At 36.6% G+C, this 19,423-nt stretch overlaps 1 protein-coding gene across 1 annotated transcript in view; it reads left to right on the top strand.

Moving 5' to 3' along the window:
* COL24A1 (collagen type XXIV alpha 1 chain) overlaps positions 1–19,137 on the top strand; it is a 122,456-nt gene extending 103,319 nt beyond the window's left edge. The window contains exons 46-60 of the mRNA XM_066325158.1: positions 1,677–1,730; positions 3,366–3,473; positions 5,197–5,304; positions 6,790–6,897; positions 6,985–7,038; positions 7,332–7,394; positions 8,535–8,588; positions 10,158–10,193; positions 15,046–15,081; positions 15,177–15,203; positions 15,369–15,434; positions 16,161–16,329; positions 17,028–17,137; positions 18,250–18,465; positions 18,957–19,137. Of these exons, the coding sequence (XP_066181255.1) occupies positions 1,677–1,730; positions 3,366–3,473; positions 5,197–5,304; positions 6,790–6,897; positions 6,985–7,038; positions 7,332–7,394; positions 8,535–8,588; positions 10,158–10,193; positions 15,046–15,081; positions 15,177–15,203; positions 15,369–15,434; positions 16,161–16,329; positions 17,028–17,137; positions 18,250–18,465; positions 18,957–19,103 (1,356 nt within the window). The 3' untranslated portion in view covers positions 19,104–19,137. The remainder of the gene's footprint in view (positions 1–1,676; positions 1,731–3,365; positions 3,474–5,196; positions 5,305–6,789; positions 6,898–6,984; positions 7,039–7,331; positions 7,395–8,534; positions 8,589–10,157; positions 10,194–15,045; positions 15,082–15,176; positions 15,204–15,368; positions 15,435–16,160; positions 16,330–17,027; positions 17,138–18,249; positions 18,466–18,956) is intronic.
* Positions 19,138–19,423: the final 286 nt, after the last annotated feature.

Below are 19,423 nucleotides of genomic sequence, written 5' to 3'. Positions count from 1 at the left end.
ATACTAGAGCAATAATGACAGAGCAAATAATGACAAAGATCAAAGACCAAATGGTTTTCTTTGGAAATATTAGTTTGTCTTGGTGATGTGCAGAAAATGGCCAAAAGTGTTTATGTTCTTCCTGTGGACTGAATGTCACTGGCTTTTGAGATTTCAAAAGATTAAGGTAAATATTTCTAAAAATACCAATTACCATTGCAATTTAAATGAGATTATATGTCTGAGATGTTCCATAAATCAACTCTGTTAGAGTTTCAAAATGTTGTAGATAGCTACAAGAATCTGTAGTTGACTAGAACTGGGGCGGAACAGAAAGGAAAGGCCATTTGAAGATGTTGCCATCATGTACTCTAGCTGTGAACTGGGATACACTGCTTTTGACAAACTACTCAGATCCCAGGACAAAATCAGCAATACCTCTTGGAGAATGTTTTCTTTATTTTGCAAATACTCCTCAGATCAATACTGCCATTTACAAATGTGGAACCAATGCTCCACCATGGAGCAACCCATAAGGGCTTAAAGATTTCCACAAAAATGTAAGTAGTGGGAACATTTATGTGGTCTTAACTCCAGTGGCATTGCTGTTGTTGCTATATCAAGCCTTGTGAAGCTAATCCCATAAACTGCAATGGTGAATCATCTGGGTTTACTTCATATGCATCCAGAAATCCTAATGGAAAAAACATTAAGTTATTCAAATATGCATATTCCAGTTCTGACTGGTGGACCTTTTTATTGCATTCTAAACAAAAATGGCATTAAATTGAGCAATAGAACAACATTTTGCTGGTTTTATCATATTTACATAATTATAAAACATTTAGACTTATAATAACCCAAGCTTTTTCACTTTACTCCACATTGTGTCCTTTTGCAGCATGCTTTAAGAAGTGTGTTTGAAATACTTAGTCTGGAAAATCTTGGAAAATTTTTTCTACTTGTTCTATGCTAACAAGTGTTATTCTTGTCCCTGTTCCTCAGTAGTTGTCTCTTTTAGGTGGATAAAATTAATGCTATAGATCTTTATGTTCTGTGGAGACTATCCTATATCAGAGTTCTCTGAGAAGCTATTGACCCATTCTGAGCTTTTCTCCCTTGGTGCATGATCTCCTGTGTCACTAAACCATTTACAAGAATGTTACCTGCTCAGCTTTCTTAGACTACCAATTTCTAGATTGGTCAAGATGAAAAAAAAAGTCTGGTTTGAAGCAAATTTTCTTTTGTGTACATCTTAGAAAAAAACTAACGTTTACATCTGTGATATGTGAAACTATTGTTTTCTAGTATTCTCTTCCACAGACATTCAGTGCATTTACATTGCCTACTTTTCATGACTTCCCTTTTGAAGAGTACAGGAAATGCTGTAAAAGTGTACTTCCTCACAGAGGGGTGGCTGATACAGAAAAAATTACCAGATTCAGGATGAAAAACATTTTATGCTTATTGTTGGAAAAATTTTAAAAACTAATTTACAAAAGGGAAAAACACTACACAATTCTGCCAAAAATGTATTTGCTTTTACTGGAAAAGCCTTCTGCTGTCTCCAGAAATGTGAATAATCTGGTCCAAAGCCAGGCAATGTGAACATGAGTACTAGAGGGGAACAATCCTCAGTCTTCTTAAGGGATTGAGTTTAAGGCATTTGTCAGTTCACCAGTATTTGTAACTTCTAGGGACCCACAGGGAAGAAAGGAGCAACAGGTCAAGCAGGCAAAGCTGGAATTCCTGTAAGTAAAAAAATTCTACAGCCTATTTTCAGATTGTAAAACAAAGAAAATACTAACTAATAAAACCAAAATTGAATCATGCCAGGAGTACCAGAAGGTCTTCTGTTGACTCTAAAGAACCAGGAAGTGTAAAGGACCCCCTGTCATTTTTGAATATTCATAATTTTTGAAATTTTGTTAAATGATACTGAATTATATTCACTTACTCAGCACATGGAAGTGACACACAACTAACAACAAGGTCCTTACCACTCATAAAGTTATTTAATTAGATAATTTTTGGAGTCCATTTGGAAGTTATCACATTATATTGCACAGAACTGTACTTGTGTTCACTTCTGACCCCATCAGTTCTTTGCTCCACTGCAGCCTACAGAAGCTTGGATCCCTATGTCCATGATGGATACATATGGTAAATGCCTTGAGGTTTATTTGTTTCTCTTGTTTGCCCTGAGCTGAAATTTTTAATGTTTTTTCTTGAGTTACTCCAGAGGAGCTGACTTGCATGCTCCTTTCCCTGAGGGAGAAAACAGAGCAGGAAGCAGTAGGTGTTCTGTAAACATAATGAAGAACAAAATGCACAAGGTTATTTTGGTGGCCTAATAAATAATGCCACACAAGCACATATTGTAAATAACTTTTACTACCTCACATGAAAACATTGTCAGTAACTGGAGAAATGCAGCTGTTGTACAGAGCTTGTACCTGCTGGGCAGAGTGCAAGAGGAGCCTTTTGAAGACAAGGAACTGTGTGCCCTTTGTAAATACTCGGCATTTTCTTTTGGAGGACTGCAGGGATCATTCAGCAGGCAAAGGAAAAGAAGGAAAGCAAAACACAGAGAAGTGAGGAGAAGACAATAAAACTAGAATTTGGGGAAGTTTCAAAGCGCATCCCAAATGAAGATACTTAAGCAACCAGAAGTTAGCAATAAGATTAGGATGGCATGCTTCTTATATTCTATATGGCTGGAGTTACCTATACCTTTTCAGGCAAAATGTGTTGTAATTAGAACATTTTACATTTCTGAGAAATGGCATTTCTGGAGAGATTAGTGCAGAACTGCAAGCTTTTTAAGACATGTATGTCAGTCTAAAGGGAAATAATTTTAAGGTAAGTAATCAATGTTCCTCTTTTGGATGTGACATGAGACATTTTGGTGCAAGTATAGCAACAGTTACTGCAAACTTGCCATATTATAAATTTGTATTTTTGATACTTTCAAATTTGAACAGCATAAATTTGTGAAAGTTCAGTACTGAGTGTTTAGTAAAATAAAGGCTGAATATGCATATGGTTGAGTTTTTTCAGGGATAAACAGATGACTTTATCAGTTTTCCTCACTTCTGTTTAAAATTTGACACTCTCAGGAATCTTCCAGGCCTGCCACACAAAGGAGTCAGTCCCATGATTTCAGCTGAAGTTGCTCAGATCCCATGATAGAGCAAGTCTAAGGTTAAACCAGGAAAATTCTAAACCAAACATGCTAACTCAGAGCTCCCTCTGTGACTAGTCATTCATATCCCTGGGTCTGCTGCTATGTAGGGTTTAGGAAATACTGTGACTGAAACCTAACTATGAGAGGGTGAAGATGAAAAGAGACCATAGTGCTATATTTTATTTGAACTTTATTCAAGGGAAAACTAGGGCCACCAGGGAAGAAAGGAGCAGTTGGGTACCCTGGACCAGAAGGTGTTCCTGGGAACCCTGGCAAGACTGGGCTGTCAGGAGAGCGTGGCCCGAAGGTAAGCTGCTTTCCACATTTTCTCTATGTCATTTTGCATTATAGATTTTCCAGGGTTAAGGTATTTAAAAAGAAGAGACCATTCTCAGTTCCATGAGTATCTTGAAAATTAGACCATTTGTTTGTTTGTTTTCTATCTCTTTTGCTCCTGATAATCCAGGCAAGATATCAAGTTAGCATCAGGGAAGTGTTCTGTAAGAACAGTTTCATTGGTATATAATAGTAGTAACTTCAGCTATGTCCAAGTCATCTCTTAGAGAGGCTGCACAATTCTGTTCGTGAAAATGAGCCTGAGACTGTTTCCTCTTAAGGTCTGAGAATCTCACATTTTCCTTATTGACTTTGTATTTGTAACCTGTGTCTCCCTACCTAAATAATTATGAAGTTTTGTCTAAAACCAGTGAAATAGAGTAACTGGTATATGAGGTATCTAAGAGCATTCTTTGCTGTGGGCCAAATGTGGTGACCTGCTGCCTCTGGGAGTTGTGAGACAGCTCTTTGATTAGTCCCTCCAGAGACCGGGAGAAGATTCCTTGAGTAGCTCTCGTCATTGAAAGTCTGATCACTTTGATTTCCAGTATGAATTTCTCAATAGTTCTACTCAGATGGACCAGTAATAGTTATTGCCAAGTCAGATTTGGTGTTAGGAATTAGTCAAGATGCTGAATGAGGCACTGTTTTTTCAGGTATAAATTTCCAATCTGGTTGAAAAAAGAGAAAATTAAACAAGTTACCCGTAGGGGGCAGGTGCACCCCACTCAAGCCTCTCCTCTCTCAGGTCATGAACTTCTTCCAAATTCTTAAAATTCTTTGGAGCTGGATTTAGAAGAATCACCCCAAAGAATTTTTACATTTTTGCCTTTCCACTGAAAATGTCATACAATCATCTTTAAGACAACTCCATAACCCCCTTACAGTTTGTGTTGAAGGGAGGCTTATAACTGATTTTTGCCACAATGAATAAAAAGAGCAGAACTTTTCATATATCAGTTTATCAGACCATTAATCTATAAGCCACATCATCATATTCAAAAGCCCACATTTAATACAAAAACTGTGGTTTATACAACCCTTTTATTCCTATGAGTGCCTAACTGAATGTCAGAGGAAATAAGGAAGATTTCCATATGCTTCTCTTTCTATTAAGTGATATCAGAGATATATTCATTCATATGGTAGCAAATTTCCATTTTGTATTTTTTAACCTGTCGAAAGTGGCTTAACTCCATGTACTCACTAATATATTTTTTCATTTAAAATAGTTGCTTTTGTTGGTAGGTTTATGTTCTCATACATTTTCATAGCAAATGTTCTGATCTTTCTTCATCTGGTAATGTTATTGCATGTGAATCTTTACAGAGTGTACACAGCCATATTAGTATCACCAATATGCCTGATCCTTATAAATAAACATGTTGAATTTTGAATATTTCTTTGGGAAGGTAGTCTTAGTCTGTTTCATGTGGAGCTACTTCTTCCTAAAAAACTAATACGGTGAAGTTCAAACAATTTTCAGCCTTTTACTTTTGGAATATTACCAGAAATCCACGTGATACTGCTGATCATTGTCTTTCAATTTATTTTGACGTACTATTATTGTGTGTCCATATATACAGAAAGCATTAAGTGGTTTTGACTGATTTTGTTATTTTTCTGTTTCAGCATACATTGAACATACATGCTTGGCTGTTCTAATTGGAAACCATTATTTTCAATTTGTTAAGGGCAATAAAGGAAACTCAGGCGTACCAGGTCTGGCAGGTTATCCTGGAGCTCGAGGTCCCAGGGGATTGCCAGGCATGCCAGGGCCCATGGGAGCACCCGGACTAAAGGTAGGTACAAACATAGGATCTAGTTGTTTAAGTACAGTTCTGCTGATAATGCTTATTCTGCATGCTGCATTTGGTGGTTGTGGAACTGTTAATTGTGTGAGCAACAGATATCAAGTCTTATTTGAAGGGTATGACTACAAGTTGTGTTTACCGCATTTTCATAAACTGTAATTTGAAAACAGAGATCTCATCCATCTGAATGCTATTCCTAACTCCAGAAGCCATGAAAACACTTTGTGTTTATTCACTCCAGCTTCAGGGTCAGATGTTTCCTAACTTTTATTTCTAAACTTCTGTAGCTACTGGAACGGTTGGGATGATTTAAATACCTAAGCAATCTAGTAGCAGAGTGTTGCCATAACTTCAATCCTAAGTCCCAGGTTTAGAGGCTAATAAGTGTTTCTGGGATGTCCATTTATCACAGGACTTAAATTGTTTTTGTTCAGCCCTTTCAGAAAGAAATAAATCTGAGTGTGCTCCATTTTCCAGGCAGTTCCAGGTACCTGGTATCAGCATATCCTCATATTAATTAGACTCATTTGAGTTTTAAAACAAGCAAACAATGAAAATATTACAGATCATTTTCTTCATTCAGAAGAGAAGTTTTTATCTACAATCATGATTTTTACCTAAACTGATTTTCTTTGTGAGGTTTTATTGGTAAGCCATTTTTTGAAACCTTAAGTTATTTGCAAACTGGAAATACCGTCTTTGTTATCATTTCATGAATATATTTTAGTATAATCTGTATTCATTATTTGCAGTGTTTATTGCCAGTGCCTCCATTCTGAATTTTACTACTTTACCTAGACAGTGAACTGGAGGAGGTAGTTCCTGCTCAGATGTGCCTGTAAGCTGAAAAAGGCAAGGAATAGATGGGTTGAGGGGAAATTGTTGCCACATATAATAGAGAATCAGCATTAATAAGGCACATGCTGACTCAAGCCAATGACACGAAGGTGGAACCTGGGAAAGAGCATAAGCACAAAGCATGAAACCTGTATATTCACAACCTTTATTGCAACTCAGTAATCTCTGAGCTAGACATGTCTTCTGTGTATTTGATAGTCCTCAAAAGATTTCTCTTGCAGGAACTTGTCTAGCTTCCATTTGAATCAATGTAGATTTTTAATCTAACAGCAGGGAGTTTGACAAGTACACTGTGTCTTGCTCAGAGGATTATTTTTAAAAATTAGTTTTAACCTGTCTGTTCTGTATTTATTTTTATGAATTTTACTGCTTACACTGGGAGATATGCTAGAATTGATCCAACATGTATGGGTTTTGTGTGTTCAATTCAAGGAGCAGTCAAGTCACACTTGCATTTTAGTGTATGTTTAATTATTTTCCTGAGGGAAATAAAATGAATGGAGTAAGTCTATTTCTTAAGGAGAAAGTATGTTTCATGCTTCTGACTGGAAACCTGTATTTACATCTGTAACTTCCGTAATTGTAATAAAAGATATATTTTCTTCTTACTGACAGGGTGAGAAAGGGCTTCCAGGTCATCCAGGAAAGCGAGGCAAAAGAGGCCTTCCAGGCTCACAAGGTGACCAAGGAGCTGCAGGAGACAGTGGACTGAAAGGACAGATTGTACGTAATCACCGTGGTTGATGAAAAACGAGTATTCTGAGAGTTAGCAACATGAACTAATGGTAAGGATGCCTGCTCCTATTACAGGGAGAAGATGGAGATCAAGGTTTAATGGGGTTTCAAGGATTCCCAGGTCCAAAAGTATGTGCTTTTTTTCCTCTTAGATTGTAAGCTATTTACAGAGTGAGAACATTATGAAAGCATAGAATTAATCAGCTTTAACACTAATTTGTTCAAAATATCTCTGAACTGTTGGGACATGGTAGGCAGAACTGTGTACTCCCTGTCTAAGGACAAACATTCTGGGTCAGTGGGCTTGGTATTTTCACTGTTACTGCTCTTAGAAATTATCTTACTTTAACTGATTACAAGATCTTGAAACAAGTGGGTAGATAATGTCCATGTTTGATTAAAGTGTTCCTTTGCATTTTCAGGGTCCTGCAGGGGACATTGGCTTATTTGGAATTCTGGGCCCAAAAGGTCCAACAGGCCAAGCTGTAAGTGCTTCACTGCATGAAGGAGATTGTTAGGATGAGTTTTTGCAAGTGGGACATGTTTTTAACTTAGAGAATCATCTTATTTTCTCATTAATAGGGCCAGAAGTCTCTAAGCAAACCTTTCTGTCTGAGTCTAGCTGCCCTTTGCTTGTACTGCAACACTGCTCTGGTTACATCATACTTACAGGCACACAAACAGAGCTGGGCCCTTAACCTTGAAAAAAAAAAGCAAGCTCTAGTGACTAAGTGTGAGTCTCTTAGTGTAATCTTATGACTTTGTATTTCTTTGTCTACTGGAGTTAACATTCTTCTTACTGGTAAAACTGCTGATTGTGTAACTACATTTTACAGCAAAAGAAAAATAGGGATCAAACTTTGCCTGCAGTAAGACACAGTGGTGCTCAGTGATCAATAGGGAGTCTTTTCTTAATGAACATTTTGTTTTTCTCTAAAATGTTCCTAACCTTCACTAGCTTATTCTTCATGACATTCTGCTTTGCTACTCACCAAAAAATGAAGAAACATCTTTAGCATTTTGTGCACCCTCTGTGGCATCCAGTGTGAAAGGCTGAAGTATGAGGAAGCCTTACTACAACATGTTCCCTCACTACTGCCTTTCAAAACATCGCAAAACTGAGTTTGTTCAGTTAACCAGATGCATAGCAGCAGCTTTAGGGGACTGTTCTAATAGCTGTTTTTCTAAACATTTCTATATGAGATCAAGACTGGACATGAGCAGTTTGCTCTAAGTGAAATGGATCTGAAAAGTGGCATTTTAGCAGCACTTACTGGCACCCTTACAAGAGTCCTTGTGAGCAGTAATAAGAAGATGGAGCTAGTTGTAGCTCAATGGCTATGTGGTCTTTTGTAATCAGAGCACTTAAGTTTACACTCTTTTTAGTGTATCAGTTTTCACATTAAAGAATGTGGGGGGGCTTTCCAAGCACAACTATTACAAATTAATAAAATACTTACCTCACTGATTTTGTTGTAATGTGCATTCACATTAGAGAGTACCACCATGATCTTTTGGATATTTGACAGGCCTGTGTGCTGAGCAGCTTTAAACCAGGATGTGTCATGAGGATTTTCTTTATTTTGGAAACATAGTGAACTAATAAATTCTTTGCTTTTTTTCAGGGATATATTGGCCCTGTTGGTCAAGAAGGCATAGTAGGCCCAACTGGCAGACCTGTAAGTTTCCCTTCATTTCTGCATTATTCATTTATTTCACTACTCTCTTGTTTAATCATCTTGTTTTTCAGCTAGCAACCTTATTGTTCTGTTTGCAAATAGCAACTAACAAGGGCCTCCCTTGTTATATCGTGCTGGTAAGTTAACTTATGTGACTCCAGCATCTGTAATACAAACAAGAAAAAGATGACAAAAAACAGTGACAAAAAAGTAATTGCGATGGCCTTCTGCCTAAGTACAGCATGCAGAGGGCATGTGTACAGGGGCAGTGGGCAAGTCAAGGTGTAAAACAGCACACAGTAATTAGCACCTGGATATTCTTTCTCAGCTTTTAGTCTGAGATGTTCCTAGAGAGTATCCACACTCAGTTTCAATATAGTTTATTTCCTGTGGGGTGTACTGGGGCAGAGTGCCTCTCCAGACACTCTGGGAGTGCCCAATGAGCCCTTGTAAGGCTGTTCCAGAGGCTGATGGATGAGGTCCCTGATACAACTCAAACATCGTGGTGGCCTCTCTGACAACTTTCAATGCACCTCAGGTTCCCTGCACTGGGGGAGCTCTGCCCTTATTCCTGTTTCCATCTCTTGTCACACTCACAGTACCAGGGCCAGATTTGACTTGCACAAGAGCCCTGTGACCCATGTCTCCAGACCACTCAACCATGCAAGGCAGTTTTAGAAGATCTTTGTACCATGAAGATTCCTCTGCCTGATCAAGTAGACTTGGAATAAATGAGAATGTCTAAAAATTAAAATAATAATAAAAAATAGTAAATATACAATAAAAGTAATAAATGCAAATATTTGGAAGTGAAATATAAAGAAGGGGAATGTTCCTTCTGTAATTCTTTCCACTTGTTGGAAAAATCAGTACTTTGTCTTGCTCTCTTCTTTCCAATTGCACTGAGGAGAAAAACTTTACAGTTGTGCACACTTGTATGAAGGCTTTTAATAGACTTCTTATTGAATGTAAAAGTTTGCCATTATCATCAAGAAAGCATTTTAGTTGAAGACTACTACTATGTTTTATGAAATGCAACCATCAAGATGCAAAATTTTTCCAGAGAAGAGTTTAAAGATTGTTGCCATCCTTGGGAACACAATTCAAGCGGAAAAATCAGCCAAAAATAGGGAGAGAAAAATAGTGTCTAATCTGATTATGAGAGTAGAACTAATAACATCATAAAAACATATATGTGGTGAATGGATTTCTTCAGTGAAGGAGAGTATTAATTTTTGTTCTTTAAAGATGGAGAAGCACTGATGTATTGAATGTGGATGAAATTGTGGAGAACACAGCTGATCAACGGACAACAGGGTTAAAATTACTGAGAGAAACACAGTTGCAAGCTGAAGAACATATCTTTCCACATATAAGAATTACAAGATGTGTTCAACTAATTTAATTTTCTAGTAGTACAGGAAAATAGTAGTACAGAGCTGTAAATACTTCCACAGATGAGACTGGACTTTTCATGTGAGCAGTATAATTCTCATGGATATTAATCTGCTTATTTCAGTCTTTGGCATCTAGAAAGCATATCAGATTAACAGCTGCTCTTTCTTACAGGGACCAAGAGGTGAAAAGGGCATGAGGGGTGAAATGGTAAGATGAAACAACTTCTGTGCTTTCATTCTTTGGGCCTTGTAAAATCTATTTCTGTGTTATGCTGAATGTACTCATGCGTACTCTGAATGCCAGGCAGTTGTGTTGTGCTCCTGGAGAGCACTGCCCAAGGAAGCTGATGGCCTTGGTTAGAAGTCTGACCTTCTTGTTCAAGTTGGCTTATGCAGATATGCCCAGTGGGTGTGAGCTGCTGGGCCATATGGTCATACAGCAGTCACAGACTCCAAATCTGTCCGTGTTCAGATCTAAAAGGAAAATCTCGTGTCACATTTGTCGTAAAAGATGTGCCTCACAGCATGCCCATGTTCATAGATCTGTATCTTCTTGTCTAGAAAGAGAGAAGTTCAGAACAAGCCTAGGCCTGCGGGTGGGTGGCCATGCAATGTATTCCAACTGTAGGAACTATTGGCAGCACTGATGAGTTATGAGGTTTTTTCAGCAAGAGTCGCGATACATTCATGACTGTTGGATTTAATAGAAAATTTGTTTTAGAGGCAGTAAAATTTCTGGTTAATTAGGTTAATTATGGCTGTGTAAAAAGTCATTAAGTTATCATATTTACAGCAATTACGAACAAAAAGTTGGTAACTATGATATTACCTTCTATGACAGATGTATAATTAGTTCCTTTTCCAGTAATGAGATGCGATCTTTTTCCTGTTTCTCTTACCCTGCCTTTTACCCCATCTCACTTAAAATTTAGTTTCACTTATTGTATTTTGCTTTTAGCAGCCACCTCCAAAAAATTCAATCAAACTGCCTTATGAAAGTGTTGAAAAATAAATCTGAAATATTCAAAACACTTTAAAGAGCTAAAGCTTGGAATGAAGCTTCTTGTCTGTGTCTTGGAGAATTCTCCTCTTTGATTCTAATGCTCTTGATGCAATTGCTATCTCAGAATAAGAGGAAAACTAGTTTCTCAGTTTGCTGTTATCCATCTTAGCTGTCTTTTTCTACTGTTTGTTCATAAGAATTGTTATGACAGCAAGGAGCTAAAAATGCTGACATTTAAAAAATTTTCCAGAAACAGTCCTTAAAAAAAATTCCTTAAAATAACAAGAAACATCTGTTCCCATTATTGGTGGTGGTGTTTAAGAAGTTATTTTCTAAATAAGTTCTTGAATTCATCAAGATGAGTTAATCTAGTAAGGCTGTCTTCAGAAGAAGGAGGTTTAATTTTAAATCATATACAGTGGCATTACTTTTCCCCAAGAAAGGGATTTATTTCCAGCTAAAGGAGACCAAATTTTTTTCATCCAACTGTGTATTCTGAGCTTTAATTTATACCTTTAAAATTTATATTGGCATTCTTCCTAGAATTACATAGATTTTAACCTTTTTGTTGTATATTTAGTTATATTTTTTAGTCTGTCAGGGTTACAGAGTTCATTACTAGAAAGAAATGTCCTTTTATCCCCAGAAAAACATGGAATATAAAATCATGTCTTTTTATTGAGGCCAGTGGTGAAGCACACATTCTTTGTTAAAAATACTCTCTTCAAGAATCTAAAAATTCTTAGAAAATATGAATGTTCTTGGGATTGCTCATGCTTTCTAAGTTAAGTGTATGGACTATTGTATGTAAAATCAGGGCCTCAGCATTAGTAAAAGATTGGGATTTTGGCCTTTGAACTTCTGTTCAATCAAATGGAGTGATTAAAGAATTAAACAATTCACTGAAACTAACTGGTTTGGTCTCTGCTTTTGTTTTTATGAACTGGGATTACACTTTTCTCACTTTAATTCTAACGCGACCAAAGGTTAAATTAAGTAGATTTGTAAAAGTAATCCGGTACATTCCAGTAAAACATTTAGCCATTAACTTAGTTAATTAAAAGTGTAATTTAGCCTTGTTTTTCTGCTCTGTAGCAGAAAGAAAGAACTGTGGTAAAATCCCTACTCTGTGCAGTACCTTTATATTTTAAAGATTTGTAAAGATAATTGCTATAGCTCTCTGAAGTTTTAATGCATTTAAGAAATGTGATATTCCACAAAGTGGTTAATAAATAGCGTTCAGTGTTTACCTCTTTTTTTTTTTCCCATGGGTTTTACTGGCAAGGAGACAGTGGATCAAGACAAATTACATTCCTGTTTTACAAAATACCTTTGGAACTCATTGGAACAGTGCAGGTTTTTTATTTTTAAAACATTCAGTTCTATTTCAGAAACCACTGTAAATTTGAACTGCTCTTGTCCCAAGACTTCTTGAGTCTTAAAATGATGACACATGCCAAGAACACAGAACATTAACTGAAGCATTCAGTCATCTAAAAAATATACTGGAATGTCTAAATCTCAGCATTCAGAACAAGGACATCTATTCATCCGAGAGCAGTGGTTACTTAGGGACAACCTGATGAAGACTTTGTACCTTTCCTTGATTTGGTATTTGCAAATTTAAGTCCTGAACCAAGATAAACAATGTGTCCTTACAATAGCAGATTTGTTTCTCAAGATTTTTTCACACTTTTATTTTATACTAAACATAATTGGCCAAGCATGATCAGACGGGCCAGTAATATATTCACATGAGACTGAAGGTATCCTGGAGCAGTCTAACAGCACCTCAGGACTGGACCTGATTGATTAAATGTAGAGTCAGCCTTCCCAGCTGGCATACATCAGTATGGCTCTGTGAAACCAAATTGGTTTGCAACAGCTGAGGAACAATGCCAAAATAGTGAATGTATCTTGTATAAACTTGGATCAGTTTTATAATAATGAATAGCAACAAATCTTTTATGTGTATTTAATAGTAATAGGATTTCAAAGAAAATTTCAAGCTGGGCAATAATCAAACTCAGGAAAGTAAAGAAAGCTAGTTACTTGACAGAGAACCCACAGGGATATCCATACTGTTTAGTACTACATATGCTAAAATTACTTGTTCTTTTATTTCCATTTTCCAACATTAATGATTAACATATTTTATAAAGATGTTAATCATTAAATATCTACTTAAAAGATAGCTTCCAGTCCCTTCTATACATGCAGGTGGATGAAACATAAATAAATAGGGTCAGGATGTATTGGTTGAAAAGCTCACAATAATTACAATCCATGGTCCTTATCTTATTAAGGACTTCTTGGTTAAGTATCAGAAAATCACCTGTCTAAACATCCAGGAATTGCTTCAGTTTTGCATTTCCTCTATTCTCCAAAGAACACATACAAGACCTGGATCTTGCCTCAAAGCCATTTACAGTCCATCAACATAGCCTTTGCATAGAGCTGGTGAGTGGAATTATATGGTGGCCCCCACTTTTCACATCTTTTATAATCCAGCACCTGAGGACCTCTGGCATGGCCAGGGCAGGTGATGTGCAGACATACTTCAGTTGTGCAGCTGTCACTGTAACCCCTGGCAGAGGCATTCCATGCACTACCACATGTTCTGCCTTAGGGCCTAAGAACTGATAAATTTGCAGCCTGGGTGACTGAGGTACATTGCTCCTATCTGGTTTGAGATCCCCCCTTTTTTTTTTTTTTAAATACACACTAATTAATATTAGAGTGAATCTGGTCTTTCTTTAACCACTTCCAGACTGCCCTTGCTTTTGGCAGCTTGAGCACATCCCAAGTTCAGCAGTTGTAGCATGAAGTGACACACAGATCTTGCTTGCTGCGAAATCTCACAGCATAAACGCTTCTTATTACTCTATATCAAGTGATTTACAACTTAATTCCTACTTGACTAGATCAGTTTCACAACATTTGTCAGCATGACCATGCCACATCAGATTATTTCTCTTTTGGCAGAGATTTAGTACTAGCATGACCATACTGACGCATGAGGGCTTTTGCTGGAAGAGCTTATTGTGCTCAAGTAATTGGTACAAGCAGCACTGACAAAAGAATGTTCTGCTTAAATTGACTTAGCTGTGTTGAAAGGTTTTTAGTAATTTAAGGTGCAGATCTAGCCCATGCCTTTCATTCCTTTTTTTTTTTTTTCTCTTCTAAAGGCACTGCCACCAATTCTTTTCCTTGTCATCATTTGTGCCATTGTTTGTTACAATAGCTTCTAGAAGCTTTGAGTATACAGAGCTTGAAGATAAGACTCTAACAGAGACACAGGTGTCATTGTATATTAAAAAATGTTCACAACCTTTCCAGCTTAATGTGAATAGTTGATTAAAGAAAGAATAATTCAGATGAGTTTATTGTATTAGGTCCATGTTCAATCCTAAAGCAGCCGAAAACTCAGGTTTACATGCATTGTAGGTACTGTAAGCTAGGGAAAAGCAGTTCCTTCTCCTCCTTTCCTCTGCAACAATCCTACACACTGAAATGGTGCCACTTACAATGAGAAAATAAGGGCATAATGTCTTGAATAAAAAGGAAGTCTGCCATTTCTGTAAAACAGTGAACATAACATGTTCTGGCTGAAAATTGACACTCTTGATAAAAGCCTGGCATATACTCATGGATTAAAGTGGATCGGTTAGTTTTTGCAGTTACTGATAACATTATTTACCGCGTTTTTGTGATTATTTACCCCTTCTAGTACTTCTGTTGTCAGCATACATATAACCCTGACACAATGTATAGCACATTATATATTTAATACTTCCTATGACTTTTACTGTTCCCTTCATATCAGAAGTAATTGAAGAAACAAGGAACCAGACAACACAGCAATTCCAACATGAATATTCACATGTAGAGCACAGTGCTTTAACAATAGTAACTAATAATCTACAACTTTACCACAACTGGTACTACACCTTCTTCCTTATACACATTGGGACATTTTTGTGATTTAATAAATACATAAATGTAAAACTAGAGATTTTAATGTATGACTGTTACATTCTATCTCCATTTCTTCTAGGGCCCTCAGGGGCGGCAGGGCCAGCCTGGGCCACCTGTAAGTGCATAAAAAACTGTGCCTGTATTTTTCCATTTTGATTGCAATGTATGAAGATGTGAAGCACCTAATATCTGTTTTTTCTCATTCTCCAGGGACCACCTGGACCACCAGGACCAAGGGTAAATTCTGTAACAACCCTAACCTACAAAACGGTGCTTTATTGAAATGAAAATAACAGAATCCTCTTCAAATGTATTGCTTGTTCCACTGCTCAAAGAATTTATCACCTGCACTTTTGTATATTCTTGTTTATCTTTTTATATTCGGAAACACCTGTTTTTTAGAAACAAGTGGATCTCAATGCTGCTGTTCAAGCTTTGTTTGAGTCAAATGCTGCCTTGCAGATGGAGGTATATATTTAAATGTATTTACATTATCATACAGGGAATGCAATTGTAATTTTATTCTTTGAGCATATAACAGGGTTTCTTTTCAAAGACTTAGTTTAAATTAATAATGGACAGCAAGTAATTATACAGTGTAATGAAAAATGCTAGGATATAGTTGAAATGAAATTAAGAGAAGCAGTGGGACTTGTACCTTTTGTCATGATTGGTGGTAATGTAAATTACTGACTGTCACAGATAGAGGACTGTATCTGTTCAGACACAGTCCACAATAGTGGTACTTAGGGTTTGATTAAAAAAAATATTGACATATATGTGCATTGGTTGCAAGAAAATCCCTTACATAGGTGAAGTCAAATAAATTTGCATCCATTTTTTACTCTGAGCCTTAGATTTTACTGTTTAAAATCTGAAACCTCTAAGTTTACTTTTAAAGTGCACCAATTTTTCTTTTCTTTCCTTGTATCCATATTCTATGTCAATATATCATAATGACAAATTTGCATAACCTAAACCTTAACATCACTGCTCCAACAATTTGAATGAAGTGTCCTAATTTGTTAATTGGGACATGTTACCCTTATGTTGTTCTACATGGCTGATTGCATTCATATAAACACTTTGATTCTTTCTGGCTATTCAATGGCCATTTGACACTTAACTCTTACTGCATATACTGTTGTTGTGACACTTTTTTGTGGTAACACATTTGCTAATGGCCCTTGGCAGAAATACCAGAATACTGAAGTAACTTTACTAGATCACAGTACAGAGATTTTCAAAACGCTCCACTACCTTAGCAATTTACTGCACAGCATCAAGAACCCTCTTGGCACACGGGATAACCCAGCACGCATCTGCAGGGATTTGCTTAATTGTGAACGTAAAGTGTCAGATGGTAAGTGCCCACTTTCACACAAGTACCTTGAAAAGGTGTTGCTTCCAAATGTTGCTTTCTACATTAAAATTCTGATCTGATAGATTTAATGGTTTTCTTCTTCTTTTATGGTATTCTCTTGCAGTTTGCCTATCATAACTATATTTATTTCATTTTTAAAATAAAATTACTGAATTTTATAGGTGGAAGTATGTAGCCATCTAATACTATGTAAATATTAGACAGATTATATCTATCAGTAGACAGATGTATCCAGAAAATTTGAAAATGCAATTTTGTGATTCCAGGTTTTCCAAATATTTATAGCTGATTTTGCAATGAATTTTGTGTGGACCAGATTCTAGATTCCTAATGAGAAAATTGCATACCATACATTACCACTGTCAGATACACTGACAGTCATTGTATCTCAGAAGTGCCTGAATCAATACTTCAAATAAAAAACCTTCCAATTAGAAGCTGTAATGTTAGTGTAATTGTGCAATCAGAAGTGGTTTATTATGGTAATTTTTCTCAGTATCTGTTATAAGTATAATTTTAATTGTGAAAACATTTTCATGTTCCTTTTCTTTCATTCCCCTGTGAAGGTATGGTGATAACAAATGTAGTATTTGCCAAGAAGTTTGAATATTTTAGCAAATTGCTTAGTAGTAAGTAAATTTTGGTTTTATTTTCTGTCTGGAATTATATACTAATAGGAAAATACTGGATTGACCCAAATATTGGATGCCCTTCTGATGCCATTGAAGTTTTCTGCAACTTCACTGCAGGTGGTCAGACATGTTTAACGCCACTGTCTGTGACAAAGGTACATTGCTTCTAGAGACAGTGTCTGTGCTTGAACTCTAAACAAATGCGTGCTTATTTACTTAACTCATTAAAAAGTGTTAGATTTCATGGGGGCATTATTGTATATCTTTGTGGAAGGACATGTGTTATATATTCTGGTACAGAAGTTACAGATTTTTCTGGAGACTGTATGTGTTAGTAATTCTCACTGTGTTCATCTACTCACCTATACTCCTAGAATTACTTTGTTCAGCTTTACACTTTCTTACACAAGGCATAAAAATAAGCCTGAAATACTTCTAAGCTCTATTAGTACCTCATCACTCAGGGAACCTAAGCATAGAGATGCTGAAGTTGTCACAATAGAAAGGATGGAAATTATTACTACTTTCCAACACTTAGGCATTTTAAATGCCATTAGGGAGGGACTAGTTTTTTGTACATCATTAGTTCATGCTCATCTTTACATGTAGTTCTTGAACTCTTGGGAATACAAATTTTGTTTGTGAAGTTCTGTATGTACACTGTAGTCATTGAAGAGCTTCAGAAATACTGTGAAATTCACATATATACTCATACATTTGGAAGATCCCTGAATATGAAATAGTCTTGGAGAAATTCCTCTTGAATAATAAGTTACTATGTTTTCTGTCTAAAATCAAAGTATACTTACAAACTTTTGCATTTGTAGTGGATTATCAGTATTGCCAGAACCTGTGATCTAAGAAGACTAAACAGCCGAGTGATGTGGCTTCAGTTAAAATGCTGCTGCTGATAATATCTTTGTTTGAATCAGAAAAGCATTTGTTTCAGTTTCCTTATTTAAAAATACTGTTTTCTGACCAGCTGTGCTTCAGCAGTGTTGTAAGCATCAGCAAATGTTTATATTTAAGCTTTGAAAATGTCCTATGAAAGCTTCTGTTTATAGCAATGACTGTAACAGAACCTAACTTCTCTGCTGAGGAATGCAAATCCTGCTCTTTGGCACTGACCCCAATGTATATAAACACGTATACACCCTCCCATGCCTGAACAGCACATTTACATGTCCATGGCACTTGATGTTGCTGTGGCTGTTCAGCACAGTCCAGCTGTAAGTCTAACAATGCTCTTCTCTCCACCGAAAATTAGCTGGAGTTCGGTGTTGGAAAAGTGCAGATGAACTTCCTTCATTTACTGAGCTCAGAAGCAACCCACAGCATCACAGTCCATTGTCTAAACACACCGATATGGGGATTAAATAAAGCAGGTGGCCGGAAGACATCAGTTACCTTCAAAGGATGGAACGGTCAAATATTTAAAGCAAATGCCCTACTTGAACCTAAAGTGCTCCTGGATGAATGCATGGTAAATACCTTTTAGCACCACTTTATAAAGCCATGACAGAGGTACTGTTTAGACATTACTAACCTGTTGCAAATAAATAACCATTTAGATTCACATCCCTTAAAGCTTGCTTCTTTACATAGCTCTGCATATGCCACCCTTTATATACTGAATTCACCATCTCTTCAAGGGTAAAAGCGATTGCAGTGATTCAGGGTATCTATGCTTGCTGTTTGCATTGTGTCTCATGTATTTTGAGACTGTATCAAGACACTGCAGAGACATCAGCACAGAAATAGAGAGGTCCTCCAGGAAAATTTAGAAACAGCTACCCTCAAAATGAAAATTCAGGCTTCAGAAATGGCATTTGTTAAATTACACAGTTTCTTTAGGAGCACTGAGAGAAGAAATCTTTCTGTGTACTACTTCTCTTTCACTCTTTAAGCACAATTTTCATGTGTGTTTTGAAGATCATATTTTGACTCTAATACTCTTCTCTGTGTGTATTTCAGATTGAAGATGGCAGCTGGCATAAAGCACAGTTCTTTTTTCACACTCAGGACACGAATCAGCTTCCAGTTGTTCAAGTTAATGCACTTCCTCACCTCAAACCAGGACAGCAGCACTTCATAGAAAGTGGCTCCGTATGCTTCCTTTAAGATTTCTGTCCTAGGTTTCTTGTTGCATCAACATGGAGTTTGCTCCATAGTTTGCTGCAGGCAAAATTACTAGGAAACTGAAGAATCATTTCAAGAGTTGTTGCTTAAAGAACCTCAGGAAGAAAAAGACTTCCTTCTAAGGAGAAATGGCATTGAAAAATGAAAGAAAGAAAAAACTAAAGCAATTTTCCTTAAAGTATTTAAAAATAAATTTCTTGGTGCTTTCTTGCATAATTTTCTGGAATGGAGTATCTGAACATGGACTTTTCCAGGATGTCAAGTGCTCTTAGCATTCTTTTTAACAGCACTGCACAAAAACC

Source organism: Sylvia atricapilla, chromosome 9 (genome assembly GCF_009819655.1).
Source record: "Sylvia atricapilla isolate bSylAtr1 chromosome 9, bSylAtr1.pri, whole genome shotgun sequence".
Lineage (NCBI taxonomy): Eukaryota > Metazoa > Chordata > Aves > Passeriformes > Sylviidae > Sylvia > Sylvia atricapilla.
The sequence above is the reverse complement of the archived record's forward strand: the minus strand, read 5'-3'. Positions and strand labels throughout refer to the sequence as shown.